The sequence below is a fragment of the Sorex araneus genome, chromosome 1 (assembly GCF_027595985.1).
Source record: "Sorex araneus isolate mSorAra2 chromosome 1, mSorAra2.pri, whole genome shotgun sequence".
Taxonomy (NCBI): domain Eukaryota; kingdom Metazoa; phylum Chordata; class Mammalia; order Eulipotyphla; family Soricidae; genus Sorex; species Sorex araneus.
Window position 1 is genome coordinate 351,850,179 of NC_073302.1, and position 22,908 is coordinate 351,873,086.

A 22,908-nucleotide genomic window follows, 5' to 3' on the forward strand; every position below is an offset into this window, starting at 1 on the left:
TGACAAAGGGCCTCAAACACTGAAACCAGATGGCCCAGAGGGAGAGAAACTGAGACAGTACTGAGGTTTGGAAGAGGTGGCTTCCTAGGTCCCTGGAAACCTTCATTTCTTGACTCGTAGATCAATGAGCAGGTTTGATACCACCAAAATTGTGGAGAGGAAACCAATACACATAAGAGGAAAGAGTATTCAAAAACAATATTTGAAAAACAACTTATTTCTATATTACACAAAGAACTTTATAAATACAACTATGAAAAAGAGAACCCAATTAAAATGGGAAAGCACTTGGATTTCTTCATTGAAGAAATACAATACAAGAAGTTTCCAACAAGCTTATTAAATCATCATTTTCAGTGTAGATCCAACTTACAATATCAGTCCAGCTCCATTAAGATGACTTCTCAATAAAAATGTATATAAAGTATATGAATGATACACAAAGGCAGTAGAAACAAGGATTGGAGAAGTAGTTAATGGCAGGAAGTTTGTAACAGAGGAGGAAAAGGAGGAGGAGTTCAGTTAGGACAGAGAAGGAACCACTATGACAGTGATAGTTGCAAATGATCACTCTGGACATCTGGACAGTAACTGAGTGCTGAAAGGAGATATGTTTTCAGTAATGGTATTGAAAACCAGCGTGTCTAAAAGGAAAATGTAAGAGGCAGGCTGTGGGGGTGATACTGGGGGTGGGTGGGAGGGAAACTGGAGACAGTGGTGACAGGAAGTGTGCACTGGTAGGGAGATGGGTGTTGGAATATTGTATTGGAATATTGTATATCTGAAATTCTATCATGAACAATCTTGTAATTATATTTCACAGTGATTAAATAAAAATTATGAATAATAGTTTTTGGTGAGGTAGTAGAAGAATAGCAATTCTAATATACTGCAAATAGCAAAGTAAAATAGTGCAGCTGCTCTAGAAAAGTTTGACAGTTCCTCAAAATATTAAACATGAACTTATCATATGACTATTCACTATTATTCTCTTGGAGAAATGAAAATGAAAGAAGTAAAAATAACTCAAGTGTCCGTTGATAATAAGAATGTAAATAAAATAGAATATATATACACAATGGCTTATTCATCTCTACAAAGAAATGAAATTGATACATGAGACAACTTGGATGAATCTTGAAAATATTGTCATAGAGATCTGTGACAAAAGTCGCTTATTTGTTTGTGCTGCCAACTTCTCCACTGTCCAAATGTGAAGAGTTAGTGATCTGAACCCTCTAAATAACCTACTATGTCATGCCACATAACACTTAAACCCTTTAGCAGAGTGGTGTGACAAATATGCTACCTGGTGTCTTACAGGATGGTGCAATGTCACCTACTTTGAAAGCCTGAGGTCAAGAGTTCAATTCTTAGTGCTTGTCACATGCATTGAGTCTGGGCCTACAGCTCTGCTCACTCACTCAAGATACTCCAATGCCAGAATGCAATGCAATATTTAGTGGAAGCCACCTGTGTGCAAGCACTGCAACACTTGTGTGTGATCCCCATGAGTACCACAACTGAAACATGCATGAGCATTTTGAGCAGGAGTATGACCCCTAGTGAGCACTGTGTGAGAGAATGGCAACTCCTGAAGAGCACTGTGAGCACCAAAATGGAATGGAATGTAACCCCTGTAAGCATATGCAAGCACCCTTCGCAAGGAGCTAAGTTGAAGTAATAAGACACCATTGTGGCCACTGGCAGCATCTGACTTAGTACATGGTTAATGCTCAGGAGACCTTGACTGTGTGATGAACTTCCCTTGCATCGTTTTTCTTGTTAGGTTCCTAGAGATGAGTGATTTAGCCAGAAATTGTAAATAAATAGAGAAATGGGTGCTAAATAATCATCAAGTATAATTAGTAATAGGCTTGAGTACCTGGACTCATGAGGTATTTGTATGTACCTCAAAGGGAGTCAAAGGGAGTCCCATTGACTAACAGAGACAGTCTCCATCTTCTCCTATTCCCCACCAGACGTGGGGTCCTGTCCTCTAACCTAGAGTCTGAGTGGAGGTCTCATGACAGCTCTGACCGAAAGAAGATGGCAGAGGAAGTGCAGACCCAGTTCCTAGACCCTGGTCTCAAGAGTTCAGCAGCTTCTAGCTCCTGACATAGAGGGCCAGGTTCACTGTTACGACCCCTGTTCACTGTCTCTGGGACCCCTGTGCTGTCAGGTCAGAAGTCCTATCCCCATGAGGCCCTCACTCTTGAGACATATCCCCAACTAAGCCAACCTTCTGGGCCTTCCCTTTAAAGAAGCCAAAGGCATAAGTGAAGCTACGGCTATGTTGGATCATTTCATGCCCCTCAATCCACCATCCTAATACCACCCATAGTCCCCATAGATCAAAAGGCTCACTAGCCAGAACCTGAACATAAAACATGATATAGCAAAATGTTTAATTTTTTTCATTAAAAATTTTTTTTATTCTTTTTTTTATTGAATCACCATGTGGAAAGTTACAAAGCTTTCAGGCTTAAGCCTCAGTTACACAATGCTCAAACAACCATCCCTTCTCCAGTGCACATATTCCACCACCAAGAACCACAAAATGTTTATTTTAAAGTGTATTCCCCCTCGATGGTTCACCGCCTCTTTGTGGCGGAGAGGGGGTGGTGGCAATGGTGCCAACTAGCGAAGAGTGAATCAACAGGTGCTGCCCAGAGATGCATGCAGGTACGTGTTTGTCAGCATGTAGATCATTACAACATGCCAGTCGACCAAAAGTTTGCATTCGGTAAGGACAATTAGAGGCTGCTCTAAAAGCCTCTGTCCCTCTAGGAGAGCCTGGCAAGCTACCGAGGGTATTCTGCTCTCATGACAGAGCCTGGCAAGCTACCCATGACATATTCAATATACCAAAAACAGTAATAATAGTGGGCCTCATTCCCCTGACCCTGAAAGAGCCCCCAATACGGCAGCATTGGGAAGGATGCTGGAGAGGCTGATAAAATCTCAGGGCTAAACTGAGCTACCAAAATGAAGAAGGACTAAAATGACTGTCTGTACTTTCAATGCATGTATGCTGGCATCGGAAGCATCCATTGAGGACCTGATGGTGCAACCACAGAAGATCAAGTATGACATCATTCGACTGACCAAGACAAGAAGGAATCGATCACATCACACCATTTCCAACACTGGAGAACGCTGTTCCTCGGAACATGTGACAGTAGAGGCATTGGTGGTGTCAGTGTTCTTGTCACACATACTTGGCCATGAGCATCGATTCACTCAAACACATCATGCGATTTGTGTTCCTATACATAATGCAGTTTGGAGACAACTGCTGGACTAGAGCCGTTACTGACTGGATTCCACAGGACTCGCTGTGGAAGAACGCCTCGCTGCTCACCTATGAGATGGTCGGACTTCTTCGTCAAGACCCTGAATGAAGAGTTTGATGCTCTTCGTGTTCCTAGAGTGAGCAGACCAATGGGCTACACTAGAATGCGACAGGGATGAATGGAGACGTTACTGATGCCTGCTTGAGCAAATTGATGAGCAATGGGACGACGAGGACGAGTGATACAAGTGATAAAATGTATTAATCAAGCATTAGATAACTTACAAGCCAACTTTGACTGGCTCCTGATAATCTCATCAACAGTCATGATCCAGAGACTCATTGTCCTTCTCTCTTAGGAGAAACAACATGCCATAGCCATGCCGCTAGATCCTGCTCCAGTCTGTTCCATTCAGGGCACCCCGGGGGGGTTGGCCCCTCCCCACCGCAAAGGACCCAGCCCTGGCAGCCGAAAACCTCCAGACTCAACTACCACCATGCTCATAGCCACTCTCCACACGCTCTGGCTGAGCCTTACCCACGAGTAAACCTATCCCTGGACCATTCGAAATCTCATACCTCACACCACTCATACTCCAAGAGTAGCACACCACACTCAATGGGGTTTAAAGTAGAAGGCAACCAATCTTAGAGGGAAATATATTTTTACAGATATGTATGTATGTAAATATACATACATAAGATGTATGTATTTTACATATATATGTTATATATACATATATATACATATAAGCACACAAGGTTCAACCCTTAACATATTCTCTTATAGCAGGGATTAATGATCTCTTCTATACAAGATACAACAATCTTTACACACTCTTCTCTAAGGAATGTTTTTTGGATCATTTTTGGTTTATTCATAACAAATAATTCAAACTAAATTATTTCAGTTCTGCTTTGGAACAGGGTTTGGGGTTCTGGATGGAAACATCCAAAAGATGGTGGTGGGAAGGTGTAATGGTAGTGGAACTGGTTTCCAAATATTGAATGTAATCAAATATTGTAAACTACTTTATTTTTATTTATTTATTTTTTGCTTTTTGGGTCACACCTGGCAGTGCACAGGTTTTGTTACTCCTGGCTCTGCACTCAGGAATTACTCCTGGCAGTGCTCAGGGGATCATATGGGATGCTAGGAATCGAACCCGGGTTGGACATGTGCAAGGCAAATGCCCTACCCGCTGCGCTATCGCTCCAGCCCCCTGTAAACTACTTTAGAAAAATAAAATAAAAAGTTTTTAAATGCAGTTTTTCAAGTATTTCCATGTAACAGGCTTTGGACTTTTGTTTAAAGAAAATGAAGGCGTAATGAATAGTTCTGAGAAGGAACCAAATAGTGTGTGATAATGCAAAGGCCTCTGCTTCTAAGCCCTAGGAGAGATTCACAGGAAACAAGGACTCTTAAGTTTTCATACAAAGAAGACTTTGCGGGCTGGAGCAGTAGCACAGCAGGTAGGGTGTTTGCCTTGCACACAGCCAATCTGGGTTCGATTTGCAGCATCCCATATGGTCCCCCGAGCACCACCAGGGGTAATTCCTGAGTGCATGAGCCAGGACTAAACACTGCATCGCTGGTGTGACCCAAAAAGAAAAAAAAAGACTTTGCAATAGAAGTGTGCTATGGTCCCAGCGAGAAAGAGCCCTCCAGCAGCACCCCACTGTCTGGGGCTCCTGAAGCCCCCGATTCCCACGTTGCCGCCGTCAGCCACCTCCACGCGCTGCCCTAACTCCCACCTCCCCTCCAGTTATCTGTCCTGAATCGCCCAGGTTTCTGCCCTGCTTCTCCACTAGGATGGTGGGGCCGTGTCCTTACGTCAGGGGTGCCCTCAAAAGGGGGCGTGGCCTCCTTTCCGTGGGGAGGCCACTAATGCTGCCGCAATTATTTTTCCTCTTCCCTGCACTGTGCACTTAGGTCACAATCTGTTTAACTTATTTCTTTGAAAAACACACAGGCCATCTCAATCACTATATGCTAATCGATTAGCTTATCCTAATTTCACAAAAACTGTCCGTGAACCCAAGAAGCTACACAAAGCCCTTTATAAAGAGATCATAGCCTAAAGTCTTCAATAGGGACCCTACATAGGCTAGGAAGAGTGCCTGAGAGTAAGGCCCATAACAACCTGAAGAAACAGTGAAAATCCCCACCACCAGGAGAGAATGAAGAAAAGATCTCAGAAGCCTCAACAGGGACTACCCACAAATACAACCTCTTCTTAGATAAAGAATTCAGAGAGGAAATCGTAAAGATGATTGATGAACTCAAAACAACCATGGAAGAGACATCCAATAAATTAAGAGAGGATATGAAGGTAGCATTGGAACTGACCACCAAGAAAATACAGGAAGTGGGGGCTGGAGCAATAGCGCAGTGGGTAGGGCGTTTGCCTTGCACGCGGTCGACCCGGGTTTGATTCCTAGCATCCCATATGGACCCCTGAGCACCGCCAGGAGTGATTCCTGAGTGCAGAGCCAGGAGTAACCCCTGTGCATCGCCGGGTGTGACCCAAAAAGCAAATATATATATATATATATATATATATATATATATATATATACAGGAAGAAATGAGAGCAGAAATTTCAAAGCTACGAACAGAAGTCACACAATTAAAGGAATCAATAGATGAAGTAAAAAACTCAGTAGGAGCCCTCTATAGTAGAATGATTACAGCCAAAGACAGAATCAGTGACCTTGAAGATGAGCTGCAGAAAGCATACAGGTAACAACAAATAATGGCAAAATACCTCAAAATGGCTCTAGGGCGAATCAGAGTCCACGGGGATGACCTCAAGAGAAACAACATAAGAATCATTGGAGTACCAGAAGCACAGGGAACTAATCCCAATGAAAAAACGACAGTTAAAGACATCATTGCTAAGAAATTCCCAGAGCTGGAGAATGTGGGCATCCAGATCCAAGGAGCCTGAGGGTGCCAGCTAAAAGGGACCCCAATAAAAAAAATTCCAAGACATATCATAGTATGAATGATGGATGCTGCGGATAGAGACACAATACTGCAAGCAGCAAGATCAAAAAAAAGGAAATCACATACAAAGAAGCACCCCTTAGATTTACAGCAGACCTATCAGAGGAAACCTCCAAGCCCGAAGACCATGTGGGACATAGTGAAAAAACTCAGTGAAATGAATGCCTCACCAAGAATAATTTATCTGGCTAAACTCTCACTTAAACTCAAAGGAACCATACACTATTTCACAAATAAACAACCGCTTAGAACTTCATAGACTCAAAACCAAAGTTAAAAGATGGACTAAAGGGGCTACAATAAAACAAAGAAAAACCCCACGAGAACAACAGACCTTACAGAAAGATGACACAAAATCCCATGACAATAATCTCTCTTAATGTTAACGGTCTAAATGCACCAATAAAGAGGCACAGAGTGGCAAAATGGATTCGGAAACTAAACCCAACTTTCTGCTGCCTTCAAGGAACACACCTGAACAGTCAGAGCAAACACAAGCTCAAGTCAAGGGATGGAAAACAATACTGCAAGCAAACAACTTTCTCAAAAAGCTGGAGTGGCCATACTAGTATCCGAAAACATAGATTTCAGGCTGAAAAAGATTAGAAGGGACAGCGAAGGTCATTTTCTATTCATCAAGAGATATGTACAACAGGAAGAAATCACACTCTTAAAGTATACACACCTAATGAATGACCAGCTAAATACTAAAATAACTCCTAACAGACTTTAAGGGAGGCATCACTAGCACCATGATAGTAGTTGGAGACTTCAACACTGCCTTATCATCTCTGGATAGATCTACAAGAACAAAATTCACCAAGGAAACAATGACTCTGAAGGAAGAAATGGAGGAGAGAGGGCTAATAGACCTACACAGGGCTTTACAGACCCAAAAGAAAGAAGTTACACTCATTTGTGAAATATAGAAGAACATCACATGAGGCTGACACCCAAGAACAGTAGATACAAGGGCCAGGAGGATTGTCCCATAGCTGGAAACCTGCTTCATGAGCAAAGGAGAGAAGGCAGATGGAATAGAGAAGGAATAACTAAGAAAATGATGGCTCGAGGAACCAGTCATAATGGAAGATCTGTACCGAAAGTAGATAATGGACTAAACATGATGACCTGTCGGTGTCTGTGTTGCAAGCCATAATGCCCAAAAGTAGAGAGAGAGAGTATGAGGAATATTGTCTGCCATGGAGGCAGCGGGAGGGTGGGAAAGGGGGTGTATCCTGGGGATATTGGTGATGGGGAATGTGCACTGGTGGAGGGATGGGTGTTTGATTATTATGTGATTGTAACCCAAACATGAAAGCTTGTAACTATCTCATGGTGATTCAATAAAATTAAAAAAAAAAAAAGAGTTCACTCGGCCTCTAATGCAGCTGTGCACTTTCGGGAGTGTTGTTTTTTAGTCTCTGGATCTTGGCCATTGATCAGGCACCCTGAGTGTCAAAGGTATGACTATACACATGGCCAGGTTTTCCATTTGTAAAGCAGGGCCACATACTATACCTCAGAATTCCTTCTCTGACTTCTAAAGCCAAGATTTTATTTTCAGGTCTGTGTATTTAAGAATTGCTTCTGAGAATTTCCTCTCTCCTCAGCCCCACAAACTGACTCGCCTCAATAGCCATCATTGTTTTATTTTTTAATCTAATTTTATTTTCATAGAGTTGTTCACAATATTTGATTACATTTAATATTTGAGCACCAATTACACTACCGTTACACCTTGCCACCACCATATTTTGACTATTTCCCTCCCAAACCCAAACCCTGCCCCCAAATCAGAACCAAAATAATTAATTTTGTATTGTTTGTTATGAATAATCTACTAAAAATGATCCAAAGAAGCCATCACCGTTTTAGAAGCTCTAGGTACACTAGCCTACCCCCCTTGCCCACCCCTACCCCCCTGTCTGGAGTGATAGCACAGCGGTATGGTGTTCGAACACAGCCAACGCCAACCTGAGTTCAATTCCTCCACCCCTCTCGAAGAGCCCAGCAAGCTACTGAGAGTATTGCACCTGCATGGCAGAGCCTGGCAAACTACCCGTGATGTATTCAATATGGCAAAAACAGTAACAATAAATCTCACAATGAGAGACTTTACTGGTGTCCACTCAAGCAAATTGATGAGCAACGGGATGAAAGTGACAGTGACAGGTACACTAGGAATATATAAAAAGTCCTACTTCCACTACTCTCAAAAGCAGTAACAACTGAGCAACCATAAAGCCAAAATCCAAGCCCTTCTCAGAAACACACATCTCTGTGGATATAAAACGCTTAGAGACAAGTTAAGCAAAGGGCCCAAGAGGTGTGTCTTGGTTAATGTCTGACACTGCCTGGTGACTGTTCTATTATTTCAGGACTCCTGAGAGAATAGAAACTAGTTGTGTCCTTACTATGCACAAATACCATACATTTACGAGCCTGATCTCAGTTCTCACAGCAACCTGTGGCTATTCTGAAAACTGTTGCATCAATTAAACACAGAAGCATGGAAGGGCTAAGCCACTGAGCCAAGGTTTTTACAGACAGTAAGTGATGAAGCAGATGGGGATGGGTGGGCAATGAGTCAAACCTTGTCTGGTTAAGGTCAAAATCCATCTCCCCCCACTCCCCCTACTCCAACCCTATCGTTGCTATTCTGAAAGAATGGAAGCTTTTGAGACTCCTTTGGTTGCTTATCCAAGAGGAAAAAATTTAATCATCAGTAAGGTGGAAGCTTGTTATGACTACTTCATATTAACAAATTTCTCACACTTGAACGCCTATGACAGTGCTCACTCAGATGAACCATTTTTCTCCCTCTATGAGGTTATTGGTGCCATACTTGGAATCTTATAGCCATTAGTTCTAAGAAATAGGTGACGTACTAGCCAGCAATGTATTGACAATCGGACATAATTGCAACCTTACAACATGTGCAAAATATTTACATACCTAAGCAGTTATGCCCTTGAGAGAATCTGGGGCTAGAGAAGTCATCTGAGGCTGGAGAGGCCGCGCTGGGAAGGAGCAGGAGGAAGAGCAGAGGAGCTGCCTGCAGAACTTTCCAGCAGCACTTCATACTGCGACTCCGCATCCAAGGACCAGCAGGGTGGCAGAAGCTCTGACGAAAGTAGGCTGGAAGAGGGGCCACAAGAGAGATTCATTCCTTCCCTTATCTCTACCCATTTACACACCCCGTGCCCAAATACAGACTTCGCAGTAAGTGTAAAGGGAATAAACACACACACACACACACACACACACACACACACACACACACACACACACACATGACTTACTGTGGCAGAGACCTAAGACAGCAGCGCCTGGGCCTGAGAGAGCCAAGGGCGGCTCTGCCATGAAGGTTTGAGCTGAAGCTGCAGAAGCTTAAAGTCAGCTTCCAACCTCAGCACCAGCAGGTTCACAGTGGCCACCTCAGACTTCAGGAAATGAGAAGCTGGCCGGAACTGTCCTGTGGGTTCAGTTAGGAGGTACTTCCTTTTCAGTTCTTACACAACAAAATTAGACTCATACTAAAACCAAAGAGAAAAGCAACTCCAAACCGCAAACACAAACCCCTTTCAGCTGATTGACTGTCAGCATCCACATAGCCTAGAAATTCTGGGCCTTTATACTCACATGATTATTTCAACAGCTTTACATGCCTTAATTGCTTGTAAAAGATTATTCTGGAGAAGTTGCGCTGTTCTTGAAGGGTCAGCTATCTCAAGGCCTTTGGTCCTTGAGCAATGCAGGCAATAATGGCTCAATGCTTTGAGTTTTCTGTCTAATAAGAAAAAAAATGATGATTAGGAATTAACCAGTTCAGATCTGCTTGACCATGTACAATGCATATCTTTTCTTCATAATTTTAAAGTAAGTTTCCATTCCCCTCCTGTGGATTATTGGTTTCTTCTTTTTAAAATTTTTAAAAATTTTATAAGGTAGTTCACAATATTTGATTACATTTAATATTCAAACACCAATCCCATCACCATTACACCTTCCCACCACCAAATTTGGGATGTTTTCATCCCAAGCCCCAGGTCCTGTCCCAAAGCACAACAGAAATAATATTTTGTATTGTATGTTCTGAAAAACTACTTAAAATGCTACATAAAAGTACCCATAGAGGGAACAGTGTGAAGATTATTCTATTTTGGCAGGGGGCCATGAAGACATTCTTTAGGATATCACTAACATGTTGTTAAATGTTGAGTGATATAAGCTTTTGTATATATATCTGAAAAAATATATGAATACATACATATGTATTTCCCTTTATGATTTGTTGCCTACTATTTGAACCCTATCTAATATGTTGTGGTACGTATGGAGAATGGGTAGGCAGTGTCTTATTATGTGTCCTGTGGCCACAAATGGGGCCGTGTGGTTCAGGAATCTGTTCACTCCTATATGAGGTCTGGCCCAAGTGTGTGGGGAGTGGCCTTGAGCATGGTGGTGGTTGGGTTTTGGAGGTTTTTGGCTGCCAGGGCTGAGTCCCTTGGGGCAGGGAGGGATCTCACTCGTCCCCGTCTGGGGTGCCCTGAGTGAAACAGCCTGGTGCAGAGTCTGGTGGCATGGCTATGATGGGTGTCATGTTGCTCCCTTCTGGAGAAATAGCCATGTGATCTGGGTGGTGGCCGATGATGAGATTATCTTGTGCCAGGAGGTGACTTATGGGCATGACCCCTGGGTTGCCAGAGACTTGGGGGGAAACGTGCAAGGGATCTCTGCTTTCTTAAGAGAATAATTTTCTGTTTTGAAAATGAGAACTAGCTGGTGCTTTTAAAGGGGGAGAAATAACAGAACCAAATTATCTATGAGAAGATTTGTGGTCCAAACACTTTCTTCAAAGCCAGAATGCCGCCTAGCCCTAGGCCATTCTCAAGAGATAAAGGCTGGGCCTCAGGGCCAGTATCTAGATCGGCCTGGAGAGGGAGTGGTTGCTATGGACTTCCTTTAAGCCCTGAGCAAAACATTATAACTTTTCTTGTACTAGCAATTGCTTCTTTTCTTTTACTGCTTCTCTCCTTCCTCCTAATTCCCTCCTTTTCGCTCCTTCCACTTTTGCTTAAGGAGTAACATTTCAAGTAACAGGCAGAGTATTTTAGAGTTTATTTATTTCCAGGTCATAAGAAACTATGGCTTGAAGACTTCTGTGTAAACATGAGTTTAAAACATGCCCATTAGTCAAATATCTGGAACTGCAATAGAGGTGGTATACACCTCTAGATTCTTTCCTGAAGATGCAAGTGTAGGCTAGGCGTGAATGGCAGCAGACACCCTTTGTCACCATAAACATGTGAGGTTTTCGAGGACCTGACCACGTGACTAAAAAAGCTCATGGTCCATCAGTAACCATGGGTGGGGGGGAGAAGCACCACGAGGTGGGGGGGGTGGTTAGAACTTTCTAGGGAGGCAAAGCACTGGGAAGATTAAAAGCCTTGGTTGCACCTTCAAATGTTCAAATGTCTTATCTGTGGCTTATTTCTGAATAATGTATTAGGCTCTGTGGGCAAGAGACTCTCTACAGAGAGTCTGGCTGTCTTCCCCAGGGCACGCCTGGCTGTCTTCCCCAGGGCCCCTCGGAGGGGATGAGCTCCAGCTTCCCTCCCGACCCCGAGCAGAGCTCCTGACAGCCGAAGACCACCGGAACCTGGCTACAGCCATGATGGAGGCCCCTCTCCACACGTTTGGACAAGCCTCATGCATGAAGGTACCGGCAGAGGAACCCAGGTGTGTGTAATTCCATCAATGGCCAACATCTAGAGACTTAAAAGCAAGCTCTCAGAAGCGTGTGGCCGCAGAAACTGGCAATCTTCTGAGAGTTTCCTGCCCACATAAGACAGTCTTGCAAGCTTCCCATGGTGTATTCATATGCAAAATCCAGTATCAAGCTGGCTCTCATTCCCCTGACCCTGAAGAGCCCCCAGTGCAACATCATTAGGAGGGCCGAGTCGAGATAGGCTTCTAAGATCTCAGGGAAAGGATGAAATGAGATGTTACTGAGCCCGCCCGAGAAATCGGTGATTAACGGGATTTTGTGATTCATGATTCGTATTAGGCTCAGGATGGAATCTTTGTACTCTGGTTTCCTCATTTATTTGAGATAATAATTCTATTTGTCTCATAGGGTTGCTGGAAGAACTGAGGTAGATGATATACCCAAATTATGAAGCAGTGAGTCTGCCAAGAAGGAAGTACTTAGTAATTCAAAGTTCTAGTTACGGTCCCAGCAGGAATGTGATGAATTCTGCACTGAAGAAGAATTCTCCAACTCATAAAGTGGCTACCGGGACTGGGTGTTGGCACAGATTGGAAGAAGCAGCATGCAGTGAACACCTTCTGTGCTCTGGGCAGCACATCAGTCATGCAGCCTTCTTCGCTGATCCCTAGGTTTGCAAGAATCTTCTGGCACAGACTTGGGCCTCCTAGAGTTCTCCGGGTCTTGCTTTACAACTATGAGCAGGCCTGGGAGAGTCTTGAGGAAAGACTTTCATGGCATAGGGGCTGGAGAGATAGTACAGTAGATAGAGTGCTTGCCTTGTATGCAGTCAACCTGGTTTCAATCCCCGGCACCCCATATGGTTCCCCCATGTACTGCCAGGAGTAATTCCTGAGCATCGCTGAGTGTATCCCTAAACCCCTCTCCACTCCCCCCAAACAGTACTTCATGGTATAAGGCAACATGCAAGCTCTTGCTCTTTGTCCCTCTGAGACCCAAGTACTCCCCCCAAACAACTGTCAGGACTGTGGAATCTTGCATCAACCAGGAGTGCTCAGGTGGCACACTGGATATCACTGCCTTAACTGTGCCTCACCCAGTCTCAGCTGTGAGATTCTTTAGCTGTATAGGATATCTGGAAGCCCCTAACACATAGCAAGGTTTTAACTAAAGGAAATGAGTTTTAGGCTGGAAGGTGAGTTTTGCTGAGCAGGGTAGAAAGAAGAGCATAGAAACCAAGAGGTAATTTTGCTCATGGACACTGAAGCAACATGCCTAGATGTGCCGCTAAGCAAACTAACTACGCCACCACCTTCCTGGGAGTGGAGGGCTCCATCTGCACAGATGTCCTTCAGACTGGCTAATCTCTCTTTACCTTTGTTCACTGGTAACAAAGCAGAGCACTAATGATGTTGAGTCCCTGCCTCTCTGAGCGAGTGCTGAAAGGCCCTGGAACTTCCTGTTGTGTATCTTCTTGGCACCCTGTAGAATGTTCTCAGACAACTCTGGCTGTCAGATGCTCTAATTCTGATTTCCTCCACATCTGCTTCTGGGAGTGAGATTTCTTCCTTTGTAGATCGTCTCACTCCAGGAGTTCAGGCACAAACCTCAGGCTTTCCTCTGCAGCAGGACACTGAAGGTTTATGATTCTCAGATATTGTTCCTGTGGTTCTGGCTTGTTCTGTCTGTTACATGCTTCCTGATTATTTTTTGACCTGCATTGCCCTCAACCATCTCACACACAGTAAGCTTCTTAATCAGAAAAAAAAGAGAAAAAAAAAAAAAGACCCGAGTGACAGATTTGCAAGCGCTGGTGCTATCCCAAAAGCACCTTTTCTCTTGTGAGGCCCAAAAGCAGATTCCTTAGCAGCGTGACGAGCTGCAGCTAACATGAAGTCTCAGCGAGGCCTCAGTTTCTGCTTTCCCAAAGCAGGATTTGCAGTTTCTGGTAAAATCCCAATTGAGTAATTCACCTAATAAGAAACTGGGCAGTTGGATGTGCACAGTCATGAGGGGTCGCCACACCCTTCTTGGAAAGAACCCCAAACCGTTACTGGTACCTGCTGTCTAATTGTTGACCACAGTTGTAATCAGGCAATGCTAAAAATAGACCAGTATATAAACCGCTTCTTGACTGAACCCTGTATAAACTGCTTGTGATTCAGAGTCGGGGTCCTTGTCAAGACTCCACCATGTTGGATGAGACTTGGACCCTAGCTCGGGCTAGCACTGCCTTAGGCTAGTAATAAAGTTCCTTTCCTTTTGCAGTATCGTGCATGGAACTAGGTCTCTCCGCAATTGGGGATCTGAAACTTGAGCACAACATGCTTTGACATTTTTTTCTCTTTCTGGTACCAATGGTCCCTCTCCTTGCTCCTGCCTTCCCAGAATTCTCCATGGCAGTCCTTGGTTCAGAAGTATGAAGGCCAGATCTTTTCTAAAACTTTTTCTTGAGTCAGAGCTAATCCAGATCCACTCAGTTCTGTCTCTGTTCTCTGCTAGGGAAATGGTAAATTAATCTGTGACAAGAGGGCAGGGTAGGTAATTGAAAGAGTTCTTGTTTTTAGGATTGAAGAATTCTACATCTTCATTGAGGCATCATCACTTATTAGCTGTGTCTTTGGGCAAGTTTATTCACCTCCTGGCCTCAGTTTATTAAACTACTAAGTGAAATATGAAATGATGATACTGTAAGCAATTCGCCATTAAAGAGACAAATTGATTGGAAAAATAACTTAGAGTAAGTGTTAGATAACATAGTGTTCTTGTGTTATGCTGAAATTTTAACTTGTTCTGCTTTGTAAATTTTCTCTGGAATTTAAAGCAATTTCCATGTTTCTAATATACTCAGAAGCACGACTGCTAGTGAGAGGGGCACTTGAGAGATCAGAGGGAAGAGTTTTGTCTCCCAAGAATTATACTATATCTTCTACCAAGAAGTCACACTCCTGGAAATAAGCAAAGATCCATCCTCTTACTTTCCTAAAGCAGGGATGGCTGGTTCCTTGGTGGGGCAGGCAGACCCAGACATTCAACAGGATCTGCGTTCCGATGCTTGTTCCCGCTCCACACATGCCAACCACCTTTGCATGGGTCTTGAAGTTCTTGGCAGTTTTTAGAGAAACATTCACACCAAATATGGCCATTTTCTGACATTGTAATTCAAGTTCAAACTGATTACACACATATATCAGGAGAGGTATACCTTTTATAGCCACAGTTGCCTTCTAAGGATGAATTCTATTGATCTGAATGCATTTTATCTACTAGGAACCTAGTAGAACATTTGAGAAAAAAGTTGCTGTGACAAATGGATTTTTAAAAAAATCACCAAGACAGAAGAATTTGGACTCAACCCAGAAGGAAGAGTATAAGAGTCCACATAGGAGATGGAAGGAAGATGTGAGAAGAGATGAAATCACAGGTTTTTGTTTGTTTGTTTGTTTTTGCTAAAAAGCCAAGAGAGAGGGCCTGGAAGTCTAGTGGGCAAAAGACCTGAGCAGTTAGGAAGGTCAGATGCAATGTTGTAAATTATGAGAGATGAGGTTTTGCCCAGAGGTTGAATAGATTTCTGTGGACAACAGTGAGGTAACTGAGGTGACTGAACTTCATGTTCAGCTGAGATCAGTGCAGAACTAAGAACAGGTAGACATGAATGTAAAGGCAGTGGAGCCAGGAACATCCACACTCAGGATTCCCAAGAGGAAATACTGAAAATCATAACAACATATATTTTTTAAATTTGCTAGACCCTCTTATGCTAAAGATTGAGGCGGAGGTGCTAAGTATTTCCAAAGGGGGTGATGATGGAGGGCAAAACAGTGAGGGAATGAACATTACTTTACAGATTTGAGAAATCAGTTAAAGTAAATAAATTCCTAAATGACTCAAATTAAGAAAATATGAGTTTAAAATGCTGAAGAGACAATGCAGTGTATAAGGCCTTTGCCTTGCATGGGGTGACCCTGGTTTGATTCCTGGCACAGCATAAGGTCTCCTAAGCACTCACAGAAGTTATTCCTGAGTACTGCTGGGTGTAGCCCCCAAACCAAATAGAACACAAATAAAACCAGAAACAATATAATACGAGTCTGTGGAGAAGAAGTGTATTGCTATAGCACTGTATCACTGTCATTCTGTTGTTCATTGATTTGCTCGAGCGGGTGCCAGCAATGTCTTCATTTGTCCCTGTTGCGTGCTTGTGGATTGCCAGGTTCTGCTGTGTGGGAAAATTAATTAATTAATTAATTAATAATACATAAATAAAAATAAAAATAAAGAGGTCGCATTTGCGGCTGCGTGCTCCAGGAAAAATTGTGTCACTCTCTTCAGAAGTTTTGTTTTATAGTCTCTGGATCTTGGCCGTTGATGGGATTACATAGCACCTGGGTGGGAGGGATTTGTGGGTATGACTGCCAAACTACTGGAAAACTGGGGATCTGGGTGGAGGAGGCCCAGTCCTGATTCAAGCAGGCTTGGAGATCTCAGCTACGGGTCCTGCAGATCTGAGTTCCTCTGCCTGTTCCTTTATGCATGAGGGTCATCCAAACGTGTGGAGAGTGGCCTTGAGCATGGCTGTGGATGGGATCTGGAGGTTTTCAGCTGCCGGGGGCTCTGTTTGGGGTGGGGAAGGAAAGTCAACCCACCCTCTCAGCCTGGTGTGGAGGCAGGAGATTCTGTCAGAAGCAGTGTATAGGGACATAGTTAAAGATAAATTGATAATCAAACACCCAATAGATCATCTTGCCTATTCCTTAAACATCAAAGCTTTCTAAGGCCCACAAGAAAAGGGTGAGGTTCTGGTGCAGCCCACAGCCTTGCTCATTAGCTGGACCCTACTTGGCCCCCAGGCCAAATTCCCACCTACTCTGCCCTGTGTCCTATGTACTACTCATTCCAAACTATTGGTGCTGTTCCCAGCTCTCCAGGCCTCGGAGACTTGGCAAAGCATGGAATGCTGTTCTCATCCCCTTCCAGGGCCACCGCATTCTGTCCTTCTGGACCACCTCTTTTCTAGAGATTTCCTTATCGTTGTCCAAGAGTTTACTCCATCTCCGGTGTTCCCAGGACAGATCAGCATCCCTCCCTAACCACTGACCCTGCCTGCCACACCCAATAGTGTAGGCATCTACCCTCCTTGCTGGTGGCAGGTGCTCAGAGGAGACCTTTAGCTGCTCCATGCTAGAACATCATCCCACTTAGCAGGTACTTGGCAAATGTTACAGAAAAAAACTCAGGAATGAGCAAACAGCCTGGCATGAATGCATTGGAGTCTAGTAGCTGAGGCTATGAAACACCTTCGCCGAGTGCTGGGAGAAGGGAAAGGATTTGGGGCCGTGGGGCTGGGAATCCCCATGAACTGGGTTCATTGTGATGCTACCAGGCTGCTTGGAAAGGCAGAGGTGGCCAGCCCCCGGGTGGGAAAGGAGAAGCGAAAGTGTGCTCCTGGAGTGGTGGCCAGGTCTGAACTGCAATTTCCTCCTGTTAGTCACGACTCCCGCTTGTTTCCCTGGATCCGTGAATCTACGCAGGTCAGGGGAGTGAGACGTGGTGCCAGCCCATCTGGCTGAGACAAGGAAGGGTCTGGCCAGAGCCAGGTTCTCCTCCCTGAGATTGATGGCCCTTTTCCCACCTGCTCTAGAAGGTTCTTTCAGCCCTGCCAGGTGCAGGAGTCGTGCCCTGGGATGGAGGATGCAGGGCGCCAGGGAGGAAGGCCAGTCGGTGGTCACTGCACACAGAAAATCGAAGGAGGCAGTGCTCTGAGGATCTGATTGAGGGTCAGTCCAGCTGACCCTCATTTCCCTGCCCCCCCCACGCAAATCGTGTGAGTGTGCGTGTCTGAGAGTGTATGTATGTGAATGAGCATATGCGTGTTTGTGAGTGTGGTTAAGTGTGAGTATATGCATGTAGGAGCTGGAGCAATAGCACAGAGGGTAGGGCGTTTGCCTTGCATGCAGCTGACCTGGGTTTGATTCCTCCACCCCTCTTAGAGAGCCCGCAAGTTACTGAGAGTATCCTGCCCCCACGGCAGAGCCTGACAAGCTACCTGTGGCACTTATTCTATTTGCCAAAAACAGTAACAACAAGCCTCACAATAGAGACGTTACTGGTGCCTGCTCGAGCAAATCGATGAGCAACGGATGACAGTGACAGTGATACAGTGATATGCATGTAGAGTGTGTGTGAGTGTTTAAGTGTGAGTGTACACGTGTAGAGTGTGAGTGTGAGTGTTGAGAGTGTGTTTAAATGTAAGTGTATATGTGTAGACTGTGTGAGTGTGTATGAGTGTGTTTAAATGTGAATGTATGCATGCAGAGTGTGTGAGTGAGAGTATGCTTAAGTGTCAGTGTATGCATGTAGAGAGTGTGGTGAATGTATTTAAATGTGAATGTATGCATGCAGAGTGTGTGAGAGAGAGTATGCTTAAGTGTCAGTGTATGCATGTAGAGAGTGTGGTGAGTGTATTTAAATGTGAATGTATGCATGCAGAGTGTGTGAGTGAGAGTATGCTTAAGTGTCAGTGTATGCATGTAGAGAGTTTGTGTGTGTGTGTTTAAATGTGACTGTATGCATGTAGAGTGTGTGAGTGAGAGTATGCTTAAGTGTCAGTGTGTGCATGTAGAGAGTGTGGTGAATGTATTTAAATGTGAATGTATGCATGTAGAGTGTGTGAGTGAGAGTATGCTTAAGTGTCAGTGTATGCATGTAGAGAATGTGTGTGAGTGTGTTTAAGTGTGAGTGCACATGTGTAGAATGTGTGAGTGAGTATGTGAGTGTTTAAGTGTGAGTATACACATATAGACTGAGTGCGTTTAAGTATGAGTGTATGCATGTATAATGTGTGAGTGTGTAGGAGTGTGCGTGGGTGTTTAAGTGTGAGTGTACACATGTAGACTGTGTGAGTGTGTTTTATTGTGAGTGTACACATGTAGAGTGTGTGAATGTGTTTAAGTGTGAGTGTACACATGTAGAATGTATGAGTGTGTGTGAGTGTGTCTGTGTCCTGGATCCAAGGCTGTTCTGAATTATTTGATGCCCCTGCCTTTTGAAGGTGTGTCCACTTGCCTTCCTCCTGATCAGGGTCTGATCTGACCAGAGCTACCAGTAAGAGGTTTGCTGGCCAGCCTCTCCATTCAGAGGACTGAGCTTCTGATGTGGGCTCCTGGAGCTTATGAGAAGCTGAGTGCTCTGCAGGAGACACTTGCTCAGACCCCAACACCACACAGAAGGGAAGGAGGAGCTCGGGTCAACCCTCCCAACTGCCACTCTTGAGGCCTGGAACACCTCTGGCCTTTCCATCTAAAGTTATCTTGCCCACCTCCCCCCGCCCCAGACTAGCACAACTGCCACTCGCCACTACTGAGATCCCAGTTGACATTATTTGGAAAGAACTGACTGGTGGAGTGTCTCCAACAGGAGACTTGATAAGAGGGACTGGACTCTAGCTCAGTGGCCATGCACTTGAAAAGCAATGCTGAGTTTGAATCCCAGCACCACATTCCCGCCTCTGCCCCCAAATCCTCCATGTGTAGCCCCAGAGATCTTAAGAACCTGGGTATGTGGTCCCAGAGTATCCAGCTGGGGAGGTCTTGGTGGTCCCCAACCACTCAGAACCCACATTCTTGGGCCCAAGCTTTGAATTCCCTAGTCATGAGGAAGGACCTTGGGGCCTCCTGAGCAGGGACCACAACGCTCCCCCACCCCACCCTCCAGCCTGCCTGGGACACCCTCCTACAAAAGTATTAATAAAACTGTGTCTTAAAATCCTTAAATTTGAGGCATTTGCTCCTAGCAGCAGATCATCAGAGGAGTGTGAGATTTAGAAGGGGGTGTGGTTGGCCATTGGCTCACCTGGACAGTTAAGGTTTCAGCAGAGCCCTTTGTCTCTTTGACAGTGTGTCCTTAGAAGCATCGGAGTTCTTCCTTTTGGAACAAACCTGTCCAGTGTGCTAAACTTTCCTAATGACCGGAGGTAGCCACTGCATGTCCCAAAGGGACAGTAGTCCAAACTCAGAAGATGAAAGAGCTATGCCAGATGTTCAAGGACAAATACCTTCTAACAGGGAGCAAAGACCACCTGTGAGGGCTCCTACCGTTCAGAGTCTTCTGAGATTCTCTAAGGCTGGTTAGGAATGGGATTATTGTTGATATGGGCACAGAGAGAGGCTTGGGAAGGGGAACATGGAGATTTTCTGTCCAGACCTTGTTAACTCCTTGCAGCCAGATGGGACTTGGGTCATAGAGACTTTTATTAGCATTTGTTGCTGAGCTGAGAGGCAAGGATTCACCACATAGTCTTCGCAAGGAGAGGTTGATTCAGACTCTCCAGAATCAGCAAGTGAGGAAGTAGTCTGCCTTGATTCCACTTTCCACAGAACTCAAGACCCATGAGAGAGAACATTGCAGAAACTGTGCAGTCGAGATGACTTTTCAGAACTATTAGACCTGAATGCAATTTCCATTCCTAATTTCGAATTCACAACTTCATCTACTACTTCTTTCCATACCCATTTAAAGACTCTTATTTCCCCATATTGCTCTCAGGGATTATAGCTTTTATTAAGTTTTAGTTTATTTAATAAATGTTTTACTGAGGGATTTAAAAGCTAATACATATGTGAGTATTCCACATAACTACTAAATTGGGATCAAATGTCAAAATACCAATAGGGTAAAATTAATTTGCTCTGGTTTACATTGTGTTTACAATTCATCTTGAAAGAAAAATCTCTTATGGCCATGTTTTACTGCAATAACATCTCTGTTTCTTCTCCTTCTATGTGTTTAGATACTGATTCAAACAAGGACATGCAGGTACAAAGGCTGCCTGAAACCTGTCCAGATGCTCGTCCTTCTTTTCACAGGCCTTTCCTTTCACAGCTTTGCCTGCTGCCTTGAAGGAAACAGGAACCGGGGTGAGAGGCTCCCTTGTGATGGATCTATGGTTTCCTGCAGGTGTAGCAATTCTTGTTTTCCTATCTGTTTCTGAAAGAAGCATCATGCCTGGTCTGCATCTAATTCATCACAGAGCAGGAAGGCATGTGCCTGACAGCTATGCATACCTGGACACACCTGTCCAGGTTATAGCCCATTTGAAGGTACTGTGCTCTGGTTCAAGCCGTGCTGGCATGAGACTGTTTTTTATTATTGAATCACCGTGAGATACAGTTACAAGCTCTCATGTTTGAGTTTCAATCATACAATGATCGAACACCCATTCCTCCACCAGTGCACATTCTCCACCACCAATGTCCCTGGTATTACACACCCTTTTCTTCCACCCCCGGCATGAGACTGTTAACTCAGCGTCCAGGCCAGCTTTGCTTCATTTTCCTGGAAAATTCTCCAGGTGTGATGTATGATACAGCTCCACCCTAGACTCTAATTCCAGTGAGTTTGCAGCTCTTCCATGCAGCCAAGAACAGTTTTCATTCCCCATCTCACAGACAGTTGTGCGAGGCTCACTAGCCTGATCTCTCAGACCATGTCCCTGCTGCTTATCACCTTACCCACTATCTGTAGTTCAGTGATGCCCATTTCCTGGTCTGGGCCTCTTGCATTATGTGTCTGTTGGACAAAAGTTCTTGTTCTCTACTTTGAACTCTGGCCTCAATTCTGCTCCAATAAGGGTCAGCTTCAGTGTGAGTGTTGGGTTACCTAAACTTTCTATTTTGGTCCTGTAATTTTTTTAAAAATTGGTTTTGGTTTTTAGACCACACCTGGTGATACTCAGGGCTTACTTCTGACTCTGTGCTCAGAGGTCTCTCCTAGTGGGGCTGGAGGACCGTAGGGGGATTGGGGATTGATCCTGAGTTGGCCGTGTGCCAGGCAAGCACCCTACCTGCTAACGTATCTCTCCAGCCTGGTCTTGCAATGGTTTCTATCCTTATTGGCATGCAAGGGTGAAAATCCAATTTTCTGCATTTGCAGCACCTGTGTCTCAGGATTGGCATCACTCTAGGGTAGACTAGAAAACAGAATCTTTGCAACATCTTCCACTCTCTGAAAAGAGTTTCAATGCTAATGATGACTATGCTAAGGTCCCCAAAGCTAGTTGATGCTGTGAGACCAGCCTTAGACATTAATACCTTGAAAAAAGTACCACTTGCAAGTTTACCCAAGACAAATGACTCTTTATCCAGCACAGGAGTTCCTGTAACTGGCTCTTGCCTTGAGGCAATGTGTGGGGAATTCCAGCCTCAAGAGGTCTCCTGACACCAAGGCAGATAGCATCTGTTGACTTTCATTTCTTCTTTTAGCTTGTGGCAATAAAACTAAAGTTCCTTCATATATTTTCCTTAGTTTTAGAGTTTTCTTATTTGGGTTTAGATTTGTCTTTTTTGTCTTTTGCAAAGTCTGCTGGATATCCCATCCTGATCATTCAGAGAGAGAGTGGGCAGACGCCCAGCTCTCCTGTTCTGCTGCCACAGAAGGAGTGCTTTTAAAGGATAAAAATGATGAAATTAACAGAATGGTGGTGATATTTTAATGTTGCAGTATGGACAATGGCTCTCCAAAGACGTTAATGTCTCCTTTTTGGGGGGTGGGGGACGTTGTGGGGGTAATGGAGATAATGGGTAATGTCTGACTATGATCAAAGTTTACTTACTCCTGGATCTGTACTCACTCTTGGTCATGCTCGGGGGATTTTATGTGGTTCTGGGGACTGAATTAGGGTCTTTTGTGTGCAAGACAGTTGCATTATATGCTGTACTATCTCTCCAGTCCTGAGATGTACAAGTATTAATTCTGGATTCAGAATAACCATTCCTGGAAAATAGAATTTTTTTTGCTATTGTGACTAAACAAGAGCTATTGAACTAAGGAAAATAGCCTAATGTGTTTAGGTTGATCCAATATCATAGCAAA

At 44.2% G+C, this 22,908-nt stretch overlaps 1 protein-coding gene across 1 annotated transcript in view; it reads right to left on the reverse strand.

Moving 5' to 3' along the window:
- AOAH (acyloxyacyl hydrolase) overlaps positions 1–9,440 on the reverse strand; it is a 266,187-nt gene extending 256,747 nt beyond the window's left edge. The window contains exon 1 of the mRNA XM_004606887.2: positions 9,264–9,440. Within this exon, the coding sequence (XP_004606944.2) occupies positions 9,264–9,405 (142 nt within the window). The 5' untranslated portion in view covers positions 9,406–9,440. The remainder of the gene's footprint in view (positions 1–9,263) is intronic.
- Positions 9,441–22,908: the final 13,468 nt, after the last annotated feature.